This window comes from Parus major, chromosome 17, assembly GCF_001522545.3.
Source record: "Parus major isolate Abel chromosome 17, Parus_major1.1, whole genome shotgun sequence".
In the NCBI taxonomy this organism is placed as follows: Eukaryota; Metazoa; Chordata; class Aves; order Passeriformes; family Paridae; genus Parus; species Parus major.
In genome coordinates, this window is record NC_031785.1 from 137,627 (window position 1) to 160,386 (window position 22,760).

The 22,760-nt window shown below is 38.1% G+C and overlaps 2 protein-coding genes across 15 annotated transcripts in view; one reads left to right on the forward strand and one right to left on the reverse strand.

The window, feature by feature from the left end:
* The window catches only part of RALGPS1 (Ral GEF with PH domain and SH3 binding motif 1), a 102,303-nt gene that overhangs the window by 42,520 nt on the left and 37,023 nt on the right, over positions 1-22,760 (reverse strand). The gene's annotated exons all lie outside the window — the stretch shown is intronic.
* On the forward strand, positions 216-17,104 carry ANGPTL2 (angiopoietin like 2). Its single transcript, XM_015644612.3, has 5 exons — positions 216-663; positions 9,233-10,089; positions 14,284-14,477; positions 14,719-14,989; positions 15,519-17,104. The coding sequence occupies exons 2-5, from the start codon at positions 9,282-9,284 to the stop codon at positions 15,716-15,718; spliced, it is 1,473 nt and encodes a 490-aa protein (XP_015500098.1). The 5' UTR covers positions 216-663; positions 9,233-9,281; the 3' UTR covers positions 15,719-17,104.

Below are 22,760 nucleotides of genomic sequence, written 5' to 3' on the forward strand. Positions count from 1 at the left end.
CGCTCTGACGAGATCCTAAGGCAGGAAGTGCCCCCCCCATCCCCGCCCCCCGACATTTTGGGGCCGAGTCCCGCGGTTACACACCCTCACTGCCGCTAGATGTAACCAAGCGGAACCGCGTTCCTCGCGGTCTCCCCAGCTCCCCCTTAAACGCAGCATTAGCGTTTTCTCGCGGCTGAAACTCGGCTGCCCCCGAGACCGTGTACCGCACCCCGGGCGGGGAGGGCTCAGCCGGGGTGGCCGAAGCACGAAGCTCCTCCCGGCAGCCCCAGTGCTGCGGCGGCCCGGGGGCGGAGGCAGCCCGCCCGTCCAACCAGCGCCCGCAGCTCGCCGCTGCTTCGCCTTCTCTCCCCCTTTCCCGGCCAGGATAAGCCTGCCACAAAGAGCAGGGGTTCAAATGAGGCTGCTCCGGGCCGCCTGAAGGGACTGCCGGGAGCGCCGAGGGAAGGTATCGCTTCGGACGCGGCGCGGGCTGACGAGCCCAGAACGGTCCCGAGCAAGAAAAGCGCAGAAGAGGAAGAAAAGGCGCCTCTCTCCCACGTCCGCCCCGTCTGGTCCCAGCACAGCACACGCGGACTGCGGCTCGCCGAGGCGATGTCACCGCGGTCGGGCCGCGGCGGCAGCTGCTGACGGGAGCGGCCGAGGAGCGGAGCGAGAGCCGAGGTAAGGACGGGCTCTGCCGGGGCTGCCGGCCGGGGGCGGCGGCTCCAGCAGCTCCCGCTGTACGGAGCCACACAGCCAATGTAAGCTTATCAAAGTAGGACTGCTCCCTAAGGTAACGCAGCAAGCCTGGTTTTTAACTTCAAAAAACCCAAAAACACCCCCGAGCGCAAACAAAAATCCGCCACACATTAAAATAAAAGTTGTAAAGATAGCTGAGACATTACGTGCCAGGCAGTGAAAGCCTTAATATTATTTTCAGTAATACGATTTTATTTTTTTAAAAATCTTACTTATTTTTGCATGTAACTTCGATTTTCACACTTCCTTAAACTTGCCATCCAATACTTTTTACTATTTTCTAAAGCACTATCTGTCTTAAAAATTATGAAACCTCCATTCAGTCGTTTTTACACTCATGTCTGATTAGGGGAATGCAAAACTTTCTGATACTTTAACAGTCTATAAAGTAAATATTTGAAGTATTTCACAAAAAACTTAATTTAAAAAAGAAACTAGCATTTAGGAGTACATTCATGTAGGCATCAAACTATTTCATGATCTAACAACTATTTTTCACGGGTAAAATGAGTCACATTTATTGAAATATGAATCTGTTTAAAGGCTATTATGGACAATGTGCATGCACACGTATGAGCACACACAGTATGAGCACTTTCTGGTAGTGATTGGATTAAGTGAAAATAAGGTGAGGCCTCTGTTAAGGGAAGCAACAACAAAAGCAGTGCTTTCTTTCAGTAATTACATTCCACATCTGTGACAAAACTTTAGTAAAGCACAAAGAACAATCCACAACAACTAAAACTCTAGTTAATCAAGAAGAAAATTTGTGCTTCTTGTAACTAAAGAAGATATTGCCAAAACTTGAAGAAAGTTACATGGCAACAAAAGATACATAATCTTCAGCACTTTATTGCAGCAACTGACAGTATTTCAAAACAAAAGTTCTCCAGGACCTCATGAAGACACTCACGTTCCAAAGTGTTGCCTTAGTCTTCCATTCCCCTCATTAGAAATAGTATTACCTTCTAAGAAAATGAAACTGGTGCTTGAACAAAAATTTCAGTTTCAAGTGGGCAATGTATTCTGACAAGAGAATGTACTCGAACCAAGTGTCTTAAAGGAATTCATTGGTTAATGCCAATGTGGCACTTTATACAGTGTAAGCAAGTAACTAGTGGCAAAACTTCAAAAGTGATTCTTCCATAAGTTTGGAGTTAAATTTTTCGATTCAGTTTAGTATCATGTTTTCATAACTAACACTACATGCTCCTATGTGTCAGCCCTTTCCTATGTATTTACTTTAAAACTTAAAGCCCAACTTTTAAGTTTTTTTTTTTTTTCAATACATGTGGTGTACATATTACTGTGCTGTATTTTCACTGTGAATTGTTGTTTCCTTTTACAAAACAAAACCAAACCACTAAGTTTTTCACAGCAATACTTTTCATCTTAAAGTCAAGATGTGAGTTTATTCTAAAAGAAACCCTGCAGCAGTGGGAGTCCTTCCACTTAGAAAAGAGCAAACTTCACATTAAGCTTGAAGATTACCTTTGAGAGGTAAAAATTGAGAGGATAAATGAAGATAATTCCATGGAAGAAAATGTGTGAAAGAGTAAAAACTGAGCATGAGCTCTAAGACAAGGAGCAGGGAGTAGGAAAGCAAGCAGATTCAAAAAATTCATGCTTGTCTGTCTTATCACAATGGTGTTGTGAAATCCAGATCATATTACTGGCTTGGTGCCTGGAACATGCCAGCTAACTGTAAATCCACAAACACTGGCTATCAAAGGATTCTGCAGAAGCAAAAACCTAAAATTTGTTTTAAAAAATGCAAAACCAAGCCTTCTGATCTTTTCATAGCAGGATTTTATATTTTCAACACCCTTGCTTCATTTGCTTTTATAATGCCATAAAAATGTAAAACTGCACTAATCTAAAAACACCTTCTAATATCAAAGACAAAAGTATTAAACAGTGAAGATGTGTTGCTGGCTGTTCATGTTCCCCTTTTAGAATGCATGGTTATCAGATTATGTATGAATTCACAATAAAATACAGCAGTTTTATATTTTAGAGATTAAATGCTGTTACAGCTAACACTACGCTTTTTGTGAACATGCCTTCCTTTATATGCCTCAGTGCCTGAGGACTCTGAACAGAACATATCAGAGGTATGGAGGAAAAGACAGCCCATCAAAAACTCCTAGCCTCATTTTATTAAATATTATCAGAACAAAAGAGCTGATTAACCCACAGAGCTGAATTTTCTAACAGTGGTTTAGCATAGCCAAATGAGCTCATCTGTATGTACAGTATCATTTTTTTCTTCATAGTCAACCATTTCAAAAAGCGTGAGTGTTACGCAAAAGTGTGTGTGTTATCCTTTTTATATGTGCATTTTTCACTTATCTGGGTATTCTAAAAGGCTTTACTATGTGAGAGTTATTAGCAGTGCATTCAGTTCTGGCACACTGGACCTACACAAACTCTTAATAATCCAGCCTGTAGAATGTAAGCCCTTCCTCAGTCATAGCAACCTACAGAGACAAAAATAAATGTTGAGTGTTGGACCTAGCCTATCCACTCTAATTAAATGGAAGTCACCTATTACAAAAAAACCCAACCCCCCCCCTCCAAAAACCCCAACCCACACCACAAAAATAAAACGCTATACAGAAAATGGAGTGAAATATTAAAGAAAATAACCCCCACAATCCTGAAATTAACTTCTAAGGTGTGTAACACTCTGGGAGTCTTTCTAAGGAGGCTGAGTGACAATGATTATTGTAAAAACAACAGCTGTTATCCCAAAGATACAATGACTTAAATGGAGAATCCTATTTTATTTTGACAGCTTCTGAGCATTCCGCTTAAGAGTAAGTCACGTAGGAAACGCCCTACATCAACTTGTTTACAATAATTATCATAGCCCAGTAAACTAATGTCTCCTTAGCTCCTCAGCTGCAGCATACAAGCCACTAAAAATCTTTTCTGACTTATTAAAGTTTGCTGCTGTCTGCATTGTATACCAGGTTCTCACTATCAGTTCCACAAACCAAACAGGTAGTGTTTTTTCTTATCTTTGCAGCAAACTCAACTATACTGCAATCCAAATAGCTACTCAAGTCCCCAGAAATGCTCTTGTTATAACATCTGAGTATCAGCACAGAAAATTGCTTTCCCTGTAAAGGAGTTTCCGAGAGTAGTGAGACTGTCATGTATTGTGTTCAAAAGCTGCCTTTCCATAGATTGATGCATAACAATGTCACACCTATATTTCTCTGGCTTTGTTGCAGTTTACTACACATAGAAATACAAGAGCAGCAGCAAGAAGCAATTCTATTGCTTTTACCTACTTGGATCTGTTACGTTCCTTATCTGTAGGAATAACCCATAATAATGCAATTTAAGATAAAAAACTTCTATTCTGGTATGAAATCCAGGCAATTATTTTTCTCATTTGTCTTAGTTAAGATTTTCCATACAAGATTCACACAGATATTTTTTTTGCTTTTGTACTTTTCCAAAATGCTACAGTACAGGTGATGTCTTAAGTATCAAAATCTTTCCTCCTTAAACTTACTTGTACTGTTAAGCAACACATAATAAAGTTCAGTGCTCATTCAGTAGTCATCCTGCTGTTTTAGCTCTACTTTTTGTAGGACCCTGAAAAGCACAGGCATAAGGACATAGTATAAACTCCTAGACACAAAATGCCCATCTCTCAATGGTTGAAAGACTCAACATTGCAAAACCACTTGAGACCTAGATGGGAAAATGTTGACACTATATACTCAGAGGCTTTCATGTACACATTTCTTTCCAGAGTAATACGGCAAGAGTCTCTTTGATGAACAAATTACATTCAACAAAAAACAGCCATAGCATTGAACAGCTACTGGCAGCATTTTCAGATAAGCTTAATGATTCTGTGATTGTTATTATAAGTCATATTTTTCATCTGATGGAGACAGATGAAAGAGACAGTTAACCAGTTTCTTGAGTAAAAATGAGATCCTCCAAGGCATGGCATCAAAACCAACAAATAATTAAAATAGCTATACAGTTTGGATTATCCAATATGATGTATATTGTAATTAGCTGAAACCCAGAAAGACCATAGTGCTGACATTGCTACCTTTAATGCTCCCTCTTAAGGCAAGCTGATTGAAAACAGAAGTGAACATTTGCCAAACAGTAGTATCTTTCATGTAGAAATATTTTTACCTTTATAATTTCAGGATCGTGACAATAATTAAACAATAGGTTGCAAAATATCGGTATAATTTTATATTGTAAAATACTAAAATCTTGTTGAAATACAGATTTCAGAAATATACAGAAATATAAATTTCAAGATACTTGTAAAAATCAAAAGTTAATACATGTTGACTAATGAAAAGCTCCACATAAACAAGACAGAATACAGAACAGAAAAATGTCTTAAAGCAAAGCCAAAGAAATATTTTATTTATGTTGCTTTCTCTGGACAGAAAAAGCAATCAAACACTGAAACATCACTTCCAGAAAGTTTATTTCCTCTTTTGTCACCAGATCATGGAAACATCTTTACTTGGGTAAACAATGAATGAGCAAACCTACTTCCAATTATATACACAGATAGGCAAACATCTGGTATACAGGCCGAAATTTTAACTAAAGCACTTGTGCTGGCTATGAGTATAAAGCTGCTACAATTATATGGCACACAACAATGCTGCCAAACATTTTCATACAAATGCAGCTACACTGGAAAAGACAAATAGGAAATAAAAAGTATTTTGCCTGAATAAAAAGTGAAATATACTGCTAAGCAGGGCAGGCATAGACAGAACTGAAGTTTGGTGCTCTGCACTAGGACAAGTTTGCCTCAACTCAATTGCCATGAAAAGTGCTTTTACAAGTACGCATCTTGAACAGCCAGAATCTAGAAATGAAATAATGAAATTAATTCAATCTGATTAGAAGCTCAATTTCATGTTTAATCAAAATAATTTCTTTTTAAGTATGCTTCAGTCACCTGTTTTTTGTTGGCATGCTTGTGTGTTAAAGTTTTGTCAAGTATGCATGAGGACAAGAGACAGACAATGCTGAATTTCCAGTAATTAAGAAAATTTGCCCCAACCCTGCGAGTTTGCTTTTAGGTTGAAAAGTCTACAGCTACACAAGTGGAATTTTTCACTAGGAACAAATATGGCCCTAGTAATATAGTTTCCTCCCAGTCCACAGCAGAAGAGATACTGGCACAGGTCAAGGAGAAAGGAGCCAGAAAAACAGGAAGAAACTGAGTAATCAGCAAGGGACAGCAGCAGTTAAGTACAAGAACTATCAGCAAGTACAGGGCACAGGAGAAAACTGAAAGTTTATGTCCTAGACATCAGATATGATCTTCCTCTCACCTGGGAAGGAATCCTAATTAATATAAGAATCTGATGTCTGCTACGCAAAGAGTAAAGTACTAAAAAAGCATTAAATCCTTCCTCAAAATTGTTTCCTTGGCTTCCTTCCCTACTTTCTCCATTCCAGCAAGCTTTTTTGTCCCTGAAAGATTAATCATTGAGAGTTGTTCAAATGACCATGTTGTGAACTTCGTTTTAATCCAACTGCAGAAAGGAAGGAATGCCATTTATTCATGTAGTCCTTCACAATATGCAACAAGTAGGCCTCATTCTAAACACTTTTTTAATCAAACAAGTACAGACTGTTAGAGGCTTACAAAATTATCATATACAGAACTGCAAGAAGGAGGACAGCTGATGACAGTATGGTTCTTGTTTCTGGTTAGAGAATGCCGCAGTACAAACAATGTAATTTTCCTTCCACTGGTTTTTCTTATAAGAATCTTAAAAAAGGTGACATGCAGGCAAGATCATGACAGAGAAACACTTCAGCATGGTCTAATTATGTTGATGTAATTCAGTGGTGGCCGTCTGCAACCACTGGTCAAACCCTAGAATAGGCTTCCTAGAGAGGGGTCACACACATGGTTAGGCAGTAGGAACAGATGATCATTAAGATGATATGTTATAACGAGGCTGATGAATTCTGTCCCATTATTTTCCTACACAGTTCTTCAAAGAAATCAGGAGAAAAATCTGTTAGATGTTGCTCTTTCTTCAGCTCAGAAAAGTATGGTTACCCTAAAGCCATACTCAAAGATATGAGATGCTGTAACAGACAGAAGTGAACTCTGAGGAAAAAAATAGTTTCTTTTCAGTGGTCACAATAAGTACAGGTTTAGAGGGAGGAAACAAGGATATTAAAATTCCAACAATGAAATAAAAGTATTTTACACCTATATGCAAGAGACATTTGCAAAACCAGTCATCTGTGCAGGAACACGAGGCCTGGAAAACTGCCAGGTTTTCCAAGTGTGACCTGCTGTGCAAATGATGATTATGCAAGTTAAAGCTGTCTGGGGTGAATTTATGTTCCCTATTTTCCAGGGCTCCAAATAGCATTACTTTACTTACAGAAACTCTGTCAAATTCCAGATTTTCATCTGACATGTTTTCAAGATTTTTGAAAAATTCTGTACAGCACAACTCCCTTCTACTTGCAAAATGAAAATGAGTTTATTCCAAATAAGAATCTGAGGCAAAATTATGTACCAAAAATTTTAAGAAGGATTAAGACCTGGTCACTTTGTTTGAATCTTATACAGAAACATCTATGGTTTATTTCACAAAACCAGAAAAATATGAATGACAACCCTATTTCTTCTCAGTATGAATAATTAAGGATGCATATCCATCATTAGCTTGAAATTAAAGTCAGCAGCTGCCTAGAATCATAAAACAGTCTAGACTGGATGGGACCTTATCTTTGTCTTGTAGAGCAACTCTAGTTTCAACATTAGATCAGACTGCTAATAGCCTTACCTAGATCAAAACTTCATGTATTTCCAGGAAGGGAGGTTCTGCCACCTATTTGGGTGACTGCTTCAGTCCTCAGTCACTCTTCACAATGAAGTTAATTGTTTAATTAAACCAACTTTTTTTCCTGAGGTAATTTTGTATCCACCATATACTTTTACTGTGCACTTCCAAAAGAATTTATCTTCTTTATAAACACCCATTAAGTAGTTGAAGTAGTTTCTTTACCTTGTCTCCTGGAGGCTACATAAACCTTGTTCTTCTGCTACTCTTCATTCATCATGTCTGTCAGCCTCCAGCTACCCATGCTGTGTATACTCAGCTGGACTCACTCCAGTTTCTCACAGCTGTTACTATCACCATTTCATGTAATTTAAAAAAATTATTGTACTAAAGATGACCAAACAGTAAGGTGATAGATACTTAAATACTGAATGATTATTCCATGAGAAATGCTTTACAAGCAAAGAAAAAAAAAATGGCAACACCACCTTGGTTAAAAAGTACCTGTCTTTATACACTGAAAAAACTCCATACTGAATTTTTCATTCATTTTATTTAAGAAAACTAGGTTGCACATACACAAGTATTAAAAATCAAAACCAAAAAAGTTTTAGAAATACACGACATCAAAGTGCTTTTCAAGTAGCTGGTAAGAGAGTGGATTGTGACAGGGGGATTTCTGGCAGCAGTGACAATGTTAAGCCCATGTTTCCAAGTCTACTGTTGCCTACAAAGTTCTGGTATTGACTTATTTTTTGAGACACTGTGAAGGCCTCAGCTGTCCACCTTGAATATGAATCTGCATGGAAAACTAAATTAGGGTCATTTCACCAAAGGGCAACTGTTGCAGTATGCCAGTGGACAGTACCAGTTGATTTACATCATCGTGCATCATCACTGTCCACAATGCACATATGCAGCTATTTTTCTCCTTTCAAGAAGGAACTCTGAAATTAGATGACTAGGCTGAGTGTAGAGACAGTGAGAGTCATAGTAAATGTTTCAGTTGTTAATTCTCCTAGTCTAGAAAAATAACAGTTTTTACTGCCTATAATATCTGAGTAGTAGAGTTTTTAACTTACAGTTATTAAGGAACAATGTAAAACAAGTTTTTCCTTTTTTCTTTTTAAGCAATGGAGGTTCATTACAGCTGAATAAAGTAAAATTGTTACATGTCACCTAAGTTGTATCTCCTGCAATATATATGCAGTTATAAAATACTGAAAATTAACTGTTTGATTTTCCTAGAACTTTTAGCAGCATTCATATACACATTAACTTACATTCTGTTCACATTTAAAGGTTGTATTTCTAACTCTAAGAAATGGAAAGTGTAATTAATATTTAAATGAAAATGCCAATCTTGGAAACTTGTGGTATTTGCCTGGAAGAAAGGACTCTTCAAATCCTTGTTATTTATTGTTTACTTTCTTATGTTTCTTGGCAGGCTTTAGATGAACTTGCAGCTAGTAATTACAGCTCTTGCCATAGAAAGGTACAACTACTCCCCATAATGTCCACTTTAGTCAACAGTTGATGCTGGACAACAAAAATACCTCATTTGTACACAGTTTCTATGTACTATTTTTTAAGTTTTAGAAGAGATTATCACTTGTAAATCCACACTGATTTCTTACTTGTTACTTACTGTTAAATTTATTTTAAAACAGATTTTAGGAAGTTCTTTGCAGAAGAATATTTGACCAGAACAAGAGTATCATGATGACAAAAGGATTCATCTGTTTAATGCTAGCAACTGTTGTGGGAGTTACTACAAGTGAAACACAGGAATTTGAAGGCAATGAAAAGGAAAAGGCTCAAGAATTCATTTATATGAACAGATATAAGCGTTCCAGTGACACACAGGACAAATGCACTTACACCTTTATTGTACCTCAGCAGAGAGTGACAGGTGCAATTTGTGTTAATTCTAAGGAGCCTGAAGTTCTGCTTGAAAACAGGGTAAATAAACAAGAATTACAGTTACTTAACAATGAACTTCTTAAACAGAAGAGACAAATAGAAACTCTCCAGCAACTGGTAGAGGTGGATGGTGGAATTGTTAATGAAGTTAAACTCTTAAGAAAAGAGAGCAGAAATATGAATTCTCGTGTCACACAACTCTACATGCAGCTACTACATGAAATTATCCGAAAACGTGATAATGCCTTAGAACTTTCTCAACTTGAAAATAAGATTTTGAACCAAACTGCAGACATGTTACAGCTTGCAAACAAATACAAAGACTTAGAGCACAAATATCAACATTTGATGTCAATTGCCAATAATCAGACAATAGTAATTGCCCAGCTGGAAGAACATTGTCAAAGGATGCCATCCATAAAGCCACCACCACAAACTCCACAACCACCAATGAAAGTGTACCAGCCTCCTACTTACAATCGCATTAATAACCAGATATCTACTAATGAGATTCAAAGTGATCAGAACTTAAAGGTTCTGCCACCTACCTTACCAACCATGCCTGCAGTTACTAGTATTCCAACTTCAACTGATAAACCATCTGGTAAGTAAAATTATTGATACATTCACATTAGCTTATGCTAATATGCAGTGGGCAGCATTTTAATTTTAATATCAGAAATGAAATCAGAATTTATTTAGCTAGCAAATTCTGCATACATGCGGTAGTAGAAACGCAGAAAGAAAGCAAAAAAAATTACTGTGAATGTCTAAGACAGACACATTAGACTCACAGAATTTTCTCATGTTACTTTGCCAAGACAAACCCATCATTTATACTACATGTATGAGATAAAGGACTTCCAGAAAAATCTTACTAATCAAGTCATCTAAGTTTAATTTTCTTTTGCTCAAGACTGAGCTGCTAGTTCATGACATCTGAAGGAGTTTGACACTGTAAACGTGTGAAGTTATTACAACATACAGCATCTGATAGTGTGCTTGTGTAATAAAAAAAAAAAAGTATCTTCTCTGTAGCTTATATAGGGCACTTGTGCTCTAGACAGGTGTGAATGGAAGCAAGTGGTGGAATAAGGGGATTTTACCCAGCCCTTATTAAAAGTCATAGGAGTTCTGCTACAAGCATGATTTGATGATGATATCACATTAGAGATCAACTGATCTATGTGATAACAAAATACCAGGTAAAGAATTCAGTTTCACCATGGTCCCAAACTTGAAAAAAAAACCCAAAACCAAAACAGTTGAGGTATGGGTTCCATACAAGAAAGATTTCCTCTTCACTGTGTGGACAACACATACCTTCTTCACAAAAAAGATAAGAGACTCACAGATCTCTGAAGTCAGAGCTAAATGAAATAGAGTAATGCAGGGGAACTACACTCAATATATTTTATGGCTATATGCAAACTTCCAAAGAACATCAACAAACTTTTTAGGATTATCAAATAATGCAACTGTGGCATGTTAAATCCAAACCAAACAACCCCCATATTGTTTCTCTGTGGAAATACAATGAAAGAAATTTGAGCAAGTCGCCACTGAGTCTCTTAAGTTTTTAAAACATTTTGCTACAAAGCAGTATTTTCACAAATTCCCAAAGATAGTGCACCAAAGCCTGTATTGTGGCATGCAAACCTCTGCCAGAAATATCATGATTCTGATGTACTATATAAGGAAAAAATCTCAGAAGAAAATCAGATCTACTACAACTCCTTTGGAGCAACACACCATGGCCTCTCTAATAACTGCGTTTTTACTTGAATCTCAAAGTAGGTTCAAGATTGGAACAGTATTCCCCTACCTTTCTGGAAGTGAAATACCTTTCCCCTTCATTCCCTTACACTCTTTGAAAACTTGTTAATTGATCCACATCCTCCTTGTGCTTTCAAGTCCTTAAACTGGAGCTGAGGATTCACTATCAAACAGCAGAACAGAAAAGTTACTTCAGGTGCACAGTACTTTTGCTAAGCTATCTTCATACATTTTCCTGCTTTTGAAAAGTAAAATGCTAATTCTGAACCAGTTTGCAAGCCTGTAGAACACCCAAGCCTGTAGTTCACCTGTGGAGGCTCTGGTTATCCAGCAGTTTTTCACACTGATCTCCAAAGGTCCCTTTGGCAGTCTACAATCCTAAGATAAGATTTTACATCTGCTTCTTCTCCCTAGATCACATAACTTACCAGAAAAAGAAATTTCATATTCTTCTGCACAAATTGATCGTAATATTCTTTCATTTTCTCACTTGCAGTTTTATTTGTTCAAGTAAATTTCCAACCACTGAAGTTAAACTAATTAAGCTTTTATTTCCAGGGTATCCTCCTTCCCCTCTCCTCATATTTCTTTTCAGTCATGAGACATTTAATATCTTTTCCTCATCCTCCAGAATGCTGTCCATTCACAAAGCACATCTCAAACAAAACCCCTCCTTAAAATTAATGCCATAAATGATGCTTTAGTCAGGAGTCTGGAGGGAACTAGAAAAAAACCAAAAAGACACCCACAAACAACATCCTACAAAACAAACAAACAAACCCTGCCACCACAACTGCCCTGACACTGGAAAAAATCCACCCATAGTGATTTCCAACTATGTGTTGAGTTCCCAACCTTAGCCAAAACTCCTGGCTGTACTAACCACCTGATCACAGCCAACCTGTGCAATGAAAACTGGAGGAAAATACAAGAAAAATAGTGTCTTCTATTAATCTGTTGACAGCCTTTCTCAAAAAGCAGTAGGCCAGTACTCTCTCTTAATAACAGATTTACTACACTCTTACTAGTCTCAGTTTCACTATTAACTTTGTCCACACTGTTTGCTTTCTGGTTGTGTTTTTTTTGTTGGCTTTTTTGGTAGGTGCCCCATTCCTGGAAGTGTCAAAGACCAGGCTGGATGGGGCTTGGAGCAACCTGGTCTAGTGGAAGATGTCCATGCCTGTGGAAAGGAGGTGGAATGCAATGAACTTTAAGATTCCTTCCAACCCAAGCCTTTTTCTGATTCTGCAACTCCCTAGAGATGGTTTTATCAAAATAACCTACCTTAAAGTCAGGGTGTCGCTTTTTCAAGGGAAAATACCCTAGTTAAAATTTTGAAAAGTTACTATCTGACAAAAAAAGACTTGTTATGGAAAAGTAGTAGCAAATTCTACTTTGACATACTTCTAATAGCTCATCTTCTATTACTTTCAGAAAAAAGAATCATGTGCACTAGAGCACCGCTACCACATGCCATAAAAGAAACTTCAAGATTAGAACAGTATAATGCTACATTGCATACTGCTAAATATATATTCTTACAAAGACAAGATCAAAGCTCTCTGACTATTTTAGGAGTTCTTCAATAATGACTTTATTTTTTTATTTTTAGTAAGTGCCACTACATACACATTATGATAAAAAAAAACAGAGCAATTTGAATTATTAGTGCTCAGTAACATTTTTTTCTCACCTCTCATAATGAGCTATGCAATTGTGTGACAGAGCATGGCATCTACATCTTAACTGCCAGAAATCAGTTAGAGAAAAAATGGAGAAGGGGTTTATAAGCACAGCTCCAGGTACAGTCTCTGATTATGACTGAGGCAACAAGAACACAGCATTGGCCACAGAATAAACACCTGGATTGCCTCTCTATACACTGATTTGCTAATTAAAACAGTTAAAAATACAAAAAAAACTTTAGTCTTCAAAGCACTGAGATAATTTCTATAAAGCTAATTTATTTCTAACTCATTTGCTGAGTATCATTACTAGTGTTGGACAGTGAATTATGAAAAAGCATAGGACTGAAATAATTGAAAACAGAAATTGCTCTTGATAGCAATATATGCTTCAGTAAGGCTCCTAGTCAGAAGATCTGACAAGCCTTACTCCTTCAGTGGGCAGGCAGAATCAATCCAGGGGCTCTAATCTCTAATCCTGAGGATTCTTGTTGACTTCACTCTTCTGCTCAGGAATCAAAGCAGCTGAGTGAGTCTATCTGCAGATATCAACACAGACTCTAAATCATTTATATCTGAATTTCTCAGACTCATTAAAACAGATTCTGTCTTACCACTGGAGAAAATTTCTTGAAAAATCAGGAATATAAGATACTTTCAAAAACCATAAGCTCTTTATGGACTCTCTTGAACTGAAGGGAAAAAATGCATTCTCTTTCTGAAAACAAGACTGGGTTAATGGCAATTTATGAATTGAATGCAAAGTATATTAAGAGTCTTCTCATTTATATAAAGTTTGTCTCACAAGCATTCCATGTAAAAAAAAATAAATATTAAATTTCATGTTATGTTGTAATTTATTAAGGTGGCAGCAGTAAGACCTACTGTCTGAATTTATGCTGCTGCTTCCACTGTTAATGTCTGTGCCAGTGACACTTTTGGGGATCTAAAAAGTTGAATTTCTCCAAGATAGAACCAAGGTTAAACTTACTGTTTTGTTTTCTAAAGGAAATTCTTACTGACTATGGAGTCATTCATATTTAGTTTCTTCAAAGATATAATTGATGGTAAAAATAGCAGTACAGCTGCCTTATTTTTTTTTTTTTTTTAAATCTACCCTTATCAGTAATTTATTGTGAAATGTTCCAGAAATAAAGTTACAATAAATTAATCTGTTTGAAAACACTTGGTGGATACTCATCCTTTAGTAAGAGGAAAAGCAAATATGCTATTCAGTGAAACCAATATAGTATAAAAAGTTACCAACTCAAATACTGCCCTGCATTAAAGAAATGCTCAACAGCAGTTTGATGCAGAGTCTTTCTGTTTTGACACAGGGCCCTGGAGAGACTGTCTACAAGCGTTAGAAGATGGCCATGATACAAGCTCCATTTATCTTGTAAAACCAGAAAACACAAACCAGCTGATGCAGGTCTGGTGTGACCAACGACATGACCCTGGTGGCTGGACTGTCATTCAGAGACGGCTGGATGGTTCTGTCAACTTTTTCAGGAACTGGGAGACATACAAGGTTAGGACAAGAGAGCTGATTAATGTTTTCCACCCTCTGAAACCTACTGATAAAGTTAACTTAAAGGGTGATTTTAGAGTCTGGCCAAGAACCTACTTGAAAAAGAACTTGTGTGTTTACTCTTCCAGAAGAGGAAGTCTCTATAAAATAAGTTACTGCAGTTTTCTACTTAAGAATACACTCAGATTTACCACTAACACAAATGCAGGATATTAACATGCTTCTCTTGCTTCCTTTCCAGCAAGGATTTGGTAATATAGATGGAGAATATTGGCTTGGATTAGAAAACATTTATTGGTTAACAAATCAAGGCAACTACAAACTACTCATAACAATGGAAGACTGGTCAGGTCGAAAAGTATTTGCTGAGTATGCCAGCTTCAGACTGGAGCCTGAGAGTGAGTACTACAAGCTAAGACTGGGACGCTACAACGGCAATGCAGGAGATTCTTTCACTTGGCACAATGGCAAACAGTTCACCACGCTAGACCGAGACCATGATGTATATACAGGTAGGAGGTCCCTCTCAGCTGCCTTGTCATTTTTTGCCTTTACATTCCTGCCCCCGCCGTTTTTATCTTTTTTTTAAAGGAAAAATATTTACGGTCATACATATATATATAAAATAAATAAATAAGTAAATAAATAATTCACTTAAAAAGGTATTTGTCAATTACTACCTTATGAAGTACAAACTGATGTGTCAACCTTTATACATACTAACATCAAAACTAAAAGTTTTTACACTAGACAAGGGTCTGTAAAATATCCTATGAAGGGTTATTTGCTACAGTAACACACACTGATTTTCAAGTAAGATAAAGTAACAAGAAGAATTCTATCTGTAGAACTTAAGTACTTAGCTGCTTCCTGAAAAAGCCTAAATTCACTTTGTACCACAGGGTATCTACATGTTAAACATACAGTTACTAAAAAAGCCCAGAACAACGAACCAAAAAAACTACTAAGTTTTGTACTTAGCTTGCTTGCTTTAAGATTCTTCATTTACTTCTCAGCCTGAACTGGAGATTTCTTTTGCAGGTAACTGTGCTCATTACCAGAAGGGAGGATGGTGGTACAATGCATGTGCTCACTCAAATCTCAATGGAGTCTGGTATCGTGGAGGACACTACCGCAGTCGATATCAGGATGGTGTTTACTGGGCTGAATTCCGGGGAGGATCATATTCACTAAAGAAAGTTGTTATGATGATAAGACCTAACCCTAACACATTTCACTGAAATAACTCTTCTCTTGGTTTGCTTTGTTGTTCTAAAAATCATATAAAGCTATTATGGTATTACCTGAAATTATCTTTTCAGAAATGAGGAATGTAAGATACTGTACATTTACTGATATGAGGGCTTGTATATTATATTTTCAAGAATCATCCCAGGAAAAAGAGCTGAAGAAAAGGAACTGCAAAAACATTCATAACACCTTTTAGTACTATTAGAACTTGCAGTTTAGATGAAAACTGTAGATAAACTTCCTGGTTTTTATTCCCTGTAAATTAAGTTGGATGATAAAAATATTGCCACCACATTTAAGTATTTTTGTATGTTATGTATAAATATTCTCAAATACAGGAAATATTACAAACTGTACAGCAAGAGTTTTATTATTATTGTTATTATAAGCAATCAATCATTTGACACAGGAATCATATCCTTTGAACTATATAGCTGGCATATGTACATTAGTATGATGATTACATAATCTTTGTTAACTACCATGAATAAAGTTAGCACTATGTAATTCTATTTTGAGAGCAGATACTCAAATCATTATTGTCCTGATAAATCTGGCCTTTTCCCTTCACTATATGCATTTAAATAATCTGCTCCTATAAAAGTTCACCATTAATTCAAATATTTAGATTAAAAACACAAACTAGTTTTCTTACCAAAATGAAGTAGCTACTTGCATATGGAAATTAACCCAGATTTATAACAGGTATTATATGCTCTACAGCCAACAAGTTATACTACTCAACTGTTACAGTATTTTGAACCTGACTTCAGTAATTACCTGCTGTCTAGCCTCTGTAACCAGAAATGGCTAGATATAAATTAAAGGGTCTATCCAACTTTGCAGGCAAATGATGGATACCAATTTATAAGCTATTTAATAGCCTTAGCCTATAGTCAAAAATTATATAGAAAACTTATCAGTAGCAAAAATAAGTTATTTTTAACATATTTCACAATTATAACATTACTGTCAAATTACTAAATAGATTTACTCATTTATATTTAGAAGTCAGTCACACTTATGAAATACAGACTGGCAGAATTCTAATATTCTTTTGAGAAAGGTTTCTATAACAGATTGTTAGCACACTCATTACAAAAACAGCAACTACTACAAAAAATACAAGTTAAAGAATGGATAAAAGAGGCAGCATAAAAGCCTCTACAAGTTCAACATATTTTTTGGTCAGCCTGTATGACATTGAGAATTTGTGTGTGTGTTTGCATATTTTCCCTTATTACCTCATCACATCTTTACCACAGTATGATGTGTGATGTAGCATGTGTTGTATACAACTGAAACTAGGGTTTTTAATATATTAGATTACCCCTGTAATATTATAAACCTTAATAAAGTAACAAATACTATTTTGACATGTTGAGATTTCATCTTGTAGTTCAGATTACTTCACATTAGTCTGCCTCTGATTCAAACAAACTCTGATACACAACCACTGTTCATGTGTGTGAAGTGTTTAAATATTTCAACATAAAAACCAAAACGATTTTCAGCTGAGAAAAATACAGAATTTCACACCGCCCAAGGAGGAACAACTTTTTGTAGGTTATACAAAACAGCCAAATTTTTCAAATGGTAGTCAAACTTTCTCTTCCATAGGTTTGTCTACTGAATTTTGGAAAAGATTTAAATTTTAAATTAGAAATAAGAAATGCACCTATTGGCCCTAAAGCCTGGCTGCAGTGCTCTTACAGTTAATAGCATTAAGGCTACTTCATGCTTGGCTTGAGGAAAGAACACAGAGAACTTCAGTTATCCATTGTGCAGATCTCAAGAATGAGGCATTCCCTAGAATGGTTGTTCTTCTGTAGCTGGACATATGGCTGGAAATGCATCTTCATAGTATATACTCATAATAGGCTTTAAACCCATGTTCAAGCTGACAGTCTTTTGTTAAAATAATCATATTTCTTAACCTTTCTATCTAAAAAGTGAGTTATTTACCTAGATACTCATCCACATAGTTGAAAAAGATAATGCACAGAAGTCTGTTCATGATTACCTGGAGATACCATGTGTAAGAACAGAACTTAGTAATTTTTTACATAAAAACTGCATATTTGCATAAAATTATTTTAAACACAGAGCTTGGTATATAAAAAATGATTAAACATTTGGGATTTGGAACTTATACTGTGAAGTTAATTGGCAAGTACATTGGCAGAATCACCAATTTCACTATGCTTGTTTTTTTAAAAAATTCACACAACAGAACTCAGTTTGCACTAGGTTCACCTACTGTAGTAGGTGACATTACGACAAACTGTAAAAGGCCTTAGTTTTTCCCATTTCCCTAATTATTTCCAAAGGTTTAAATTACATTATTTCATTTCTCCCCAAATATACATCTTTGGCAACACTGCAGTCTAAAAATCCCGTACCATACACTTTCCTATCATTAGCAAGAGTACAATTAGGTGAGTTCATACAAGATAGAAGTGTAGCACTATGGAGAAGATTTCTAACTTCAATTCTCCTGTAAGCCTCCATTTCAAGAAGTGCCATAGGAAACTGAGGTTGCTCTTCTAAATTTTTTAAATATCTCCGTCTTTTTCAGAAGAGAAAAAAAATGCTGTCAAACTAATACATTATCTACATATCAGGAATCAAACAGTGGGGCTCCACCTATAGCATTTAGACAAAAGACTGTCATAAGATTGATGTTATCTCAGAAGACAACTCGTTATTACTTTGTATACACATTTCCAGAGAATTCTTTCCTGAAACTGTTCTATTATCATTCAAAGTTTTCAGAATTACCCCCACTGTCACGTTCCAAGCAGATAAAAAACAGCGCAATAAATCTATCGATTATGAGATCATACACGACTTTGTTCTGCAACATGCAGAGACAACCGAAAAGATCACCAGCAGTGAGACAAGAAAATGCTGTAACTAGCAATTACACTCATGAACTTTCAAAACAATGCGACAGCTATTTTTTCTTAAATCACACTGTGACTAAACACTTCCAACAGTCCACATCACAGCCTTGCCAATCTCATGATTTGTTCTTTCTTTTTCTTTAGGTGTCTTTTTTAAAATTGAAAGACCTGTCTGAAAACAAAACTATTGGATGCTTAAACGGTAGTTTTAAACACAGTAAGGAATATATTAGTCTCTCATATTATAGCCTGAGGTTGGAAACATACCAGCAGTTGTCTCCTGTATGAATCTGGTTACACAAAATGTCCAACTACACCCCTTACAATGCAGGGAAAGCTTTACAAGAACAGCAACACCCTAGTCTTTGCCATTAGCAGGGAGAGGGTCTCTAGTGTATGATGTGGTTAGATAGGAAAAACTGATCGGAAGATCTCACGATGTATGGGAAGATAGGGCCCCTCTTTCTCCAAAGTTCTATAACCCATAATGTCACGGTGATGACGTATTCATAACTCAGTCATATAAAACCTTGCACACCGGAAATAAACGCTCTTCACCGTCCACCACATTGGTGTTCGCGTGTGATTAGCCCGACAGGCCTGTAAGTTTAGCCGTTGTGTCACCCACGAACCGGGTCGCTACGCCTCATTCCAAGGCAGCAAAGTGGTGCCGAAACCCGGGACCGCTCCCTGACACACGCGGGTTCGAGCGGCCGGAGTTCGGGAGTCTCGCCGGACGCTGAGGGACGGCTGGAGCAGCGGGACCGACTTCAGCGGGGAGGACGCTCCCGTACCGCCGAGATGCAGTCGCTCGGCAAGGCAGTTTCGCAGCTGCGTAAGCAGTGGGGTATAGACTGCAAATCAAAGGATTTTGAATGTCTGGTTGTCAGATTACTAGAATTATGCGTTATGGATGATCCCGTAGATAGATTACACCCAGATTGCTGGGTTAGGTGTACTGAGGCGCTCACGAGTAACGTGTTGTGCTTTAAGTTCAGCAAGTGCCTTAAAAGCTGGGTGAGAGTCATGCAAGCGCTGCGAAAAGCGCTTCAAGAGCAGGAAACTTAGAAGGCAGCTCAAAGCTGTTTAAAGGTTACATCACGGGTGGGGGTTGGAGGTGCCACTCAGACCACGTTTATTGACTGCCCCACCGATTCTAACTGGCCATCTAATGATGACGGGCGACCCGAGTCACTGTCCAGCCTGCCCGGCTCTAACGCAGGTTTGGCCGCAGAACATAATTTGCCACCGGGGGGTACCAATGCCGCGGAGCCACGGGGCACACCCGACACCACGGGCCCAGGAGATGTCGGAGAAAGGCCTCCGCCATACGCGCCACAAAATGGTGCCGAGGTGAGGAGCAAGGGACGGAGCGAAGGGTGCCTAATGCGCATGGACATACGCAATCGGGAGTCTAAGGGGAAGCGGGAGAATAGCGCCGATGGTAAAGAGGAGGAGAGCCCGCCGTCTAATCAGAGAGTGTGCCCGAGAATATCTCCCTGTAAGGAAAAGAACTCGCTGGAAGGAAGGCGGAGAAAGGGAGGGGAGAAACCCATCCCTGGGAAAGGGAGAGGGCGGAGCCCAACAAAAAGGCACCGCAGCCCAAAAACCTCGAGTCAGTCAACTTCCAGCACTGACCCAGAAACCGGTCAGAGCAGGCGGTCAAATGACGAGCCCACAGCGTGAGTTTGCAACTGCAGTAAACTAAGCCCCTATATTTGCACACAAAGCTTTAACTCCTCCGCTGCCTTTATTAAGAGATCCATGTCTCGTCTAGAGGGGTCGGACTCCTCTCTCTCCGAAGTTGTTTTGCAGAGTGAGTGAAATCTCAGCCTCCGGTTCATGTGATGGAAACACCTCTGTGCCGCCCTGAAGGAAGAGTGCTGCTTCTGTGTGAATCGCGCAAGAGTCATGCAAGGCGTCGTGGCTCAGCTACAAGACAGACTGTCCCAACAGAAGGCAGAGTGTTGTAGTGCATCTAAAAATCTTGGTATCTCCCAAGGGTAAAACTCACCTCTGGTTTGTGTAATGTTAGTTCCTACCTGAGAACCTTCTTTCCCTTCCCCCTTCCCATTGGCTGTGATCTCCCTGCATCCCCTAATCACCCCTGCCCCCTGGTATAAGAGATAAGACCCAGAGCATTTTCGGTCTCTCTCTTGCCCCGGATGGATGACAGACAATAAACCCGGGATTAATCCAGCAAGTCTGAGCATCCTGTGTCTAGATACTTTGAGTCCGTGTTGTATCCACTCCAGGACCCCCTCCGCCGCCTGTGCCCTGAGACGAGCAGGCTCTCACCACGGGGGTGGGACAGAGGGGTCCCATCGGGGAGTAGGATTACAACAGCAGAGAGAGAAGCCCAGTAATCAATGCTAGTCTTAGCAGTGATTTTTGGACCTTGTGGACTAAACAAACTGATGGCTCTCATCAAAAGCCGCCTGGACACAATTAATATTATGTTGGTTGAATGCCAACAACTGCGTTAAGTTTCGGTTGGAAACTTATTTGTTTGTTAACTTTTAACCATGTTTTAGTGTTTTTACAATTACTAACACAGCATTTATTTTGAGGAGAAAACATGCCAGCTTAAAAGCCGAAATAGCTCAGTTGGGAGAGCATAGTTCAGTGTAAAAGACATTTAGCTTGAGTTTACGTAATAGTTTGTTCAGAGTACTAACAAACCGCGGTTTCGTTTCACGTTCATTACTAACCAGTTCACAGTTTGTTGTTAATTACATAAGTCATTCAGTTATAAAGTTCTGTTCATGGAGTGGGGGGAGATGATATGGTTAGATAGGAAAAGCTGATCGGAAGATCTCACGATGTATGGGAAGATAGGGCCCCTCTTTCTCCAAAGTTCTATAACCCATAATGTCACGGTGATGACGTATTCATAACTTGGTCATATAAAACCTTGCACACCGGAAATAAACGCTCTTCACCGTCCACCACATTGGTGTTCGCGTGTGATTAGCCCGACAGGCCTGTAAGTTTAGCCGTCGTGTCACTCACAAACTGGGTCACTACGCCTCATTCCGAGGCAACAAGTGTATGAAATACAAGATACAATATCTGGGGGATTCAAAGTCTCAAGGAGACTGGCTAATGACCATCAGGAATTTCAGATTCAACGCTGAACTGCAGATTTTTTTCCTGTCACTTTCTTTATCCAAGTCTTTTATTAGGCTTGTAACATGCATGTTCATTTCAGAAATATTTTAAATCTCATACAAAAGTGGTTTGGGGTGATTTTTTAATAACTGGACAATATTAAAACATTTCTTACACAAGGCTGTGAGCCAATTTTATAAACCAGAGTACCTGGAAAACTTAAGCAGCAGTTTTTATTTCCCAGTATGTTCTCCAGCTCATTTCAAACAATCTCAGTTTTCCACAGATGAAATAAGAACTGTTCTCTCACAACTAAGTAACTTCCTTGCAGTGGGACAAGAGGCTCTAAAGCACAAAACAGGATCCCCATGCACTCTGCAAATCTTCACATCTTGTCACTCTCATTCAGTTGTTGTATATTCAGTAGTTACTCCTAAAATCATTTATAGGTCTACTTGTTCATTTAAACAGAAAAAAGATGCTGTTCTGTAAGTAATGCTGTCTTCCTTGAGAAGACATTTATTCACTGAAACAAGTCTTAATTGAACAGTCTCTTTTGATAAGCTAAATATTCATTCAAACCTGAAATTACTTACAAAGCAGTTTCAGTAATTCATACCAAGTTTTCAATAAAGTATGGTCATTAGGAATGGCCATCAAGTTTATTAAATAAGAAATATTTTAGATAAGCAGTGCTGATTGTCTTCCACAACAAGTTGTACTAGGACTCATGCTTCTTGACCTATTTAGAAGTGATCTGAAAACAGGAATTAACAGGAACAAAAATCTACTAATGGTATTCACTAATTGAGAGGAGCAAACAGAAGGGCAGACTGATAGCAATTACAGAAGGATTTATGAGACAAATTGTTTGAACAGTAAAACAGAAGATGGAAATCTACATACAGTGTTACATACAAGGGGAAAAAAGAATTCTGACTTTCGATACAAAAAAAGGAAAAGCAAACCAGTGCCAATAAAGGCATAATCTTAGCATTACAATAAGCAGTAGCAT

Bases quoted from the DNA above. Each gene is read 5' to 3' on its own strand.
- ANGPTL2 (XM_015644612.3), top strand. From the start codon at position 9,282: ATGATGACAAAAGGATTCATCTGTTTAATGCTAGCAACTGTTGTGGGA. The intron at 14,478-14,718 runs GTTAGGACAAGA...CTTCCTTTCCAG, and splicing joins GGAACTGGGAGACATACAAG to CAAGGATTTGGTAATATAGA. The intron at 14,990-15,518 runs GTAGGAGGTCCC...TTTCTTTTGCAG, and splicing joins AGACCATGATGTATATACAG to GTAACTGTGCTCATTACCAG.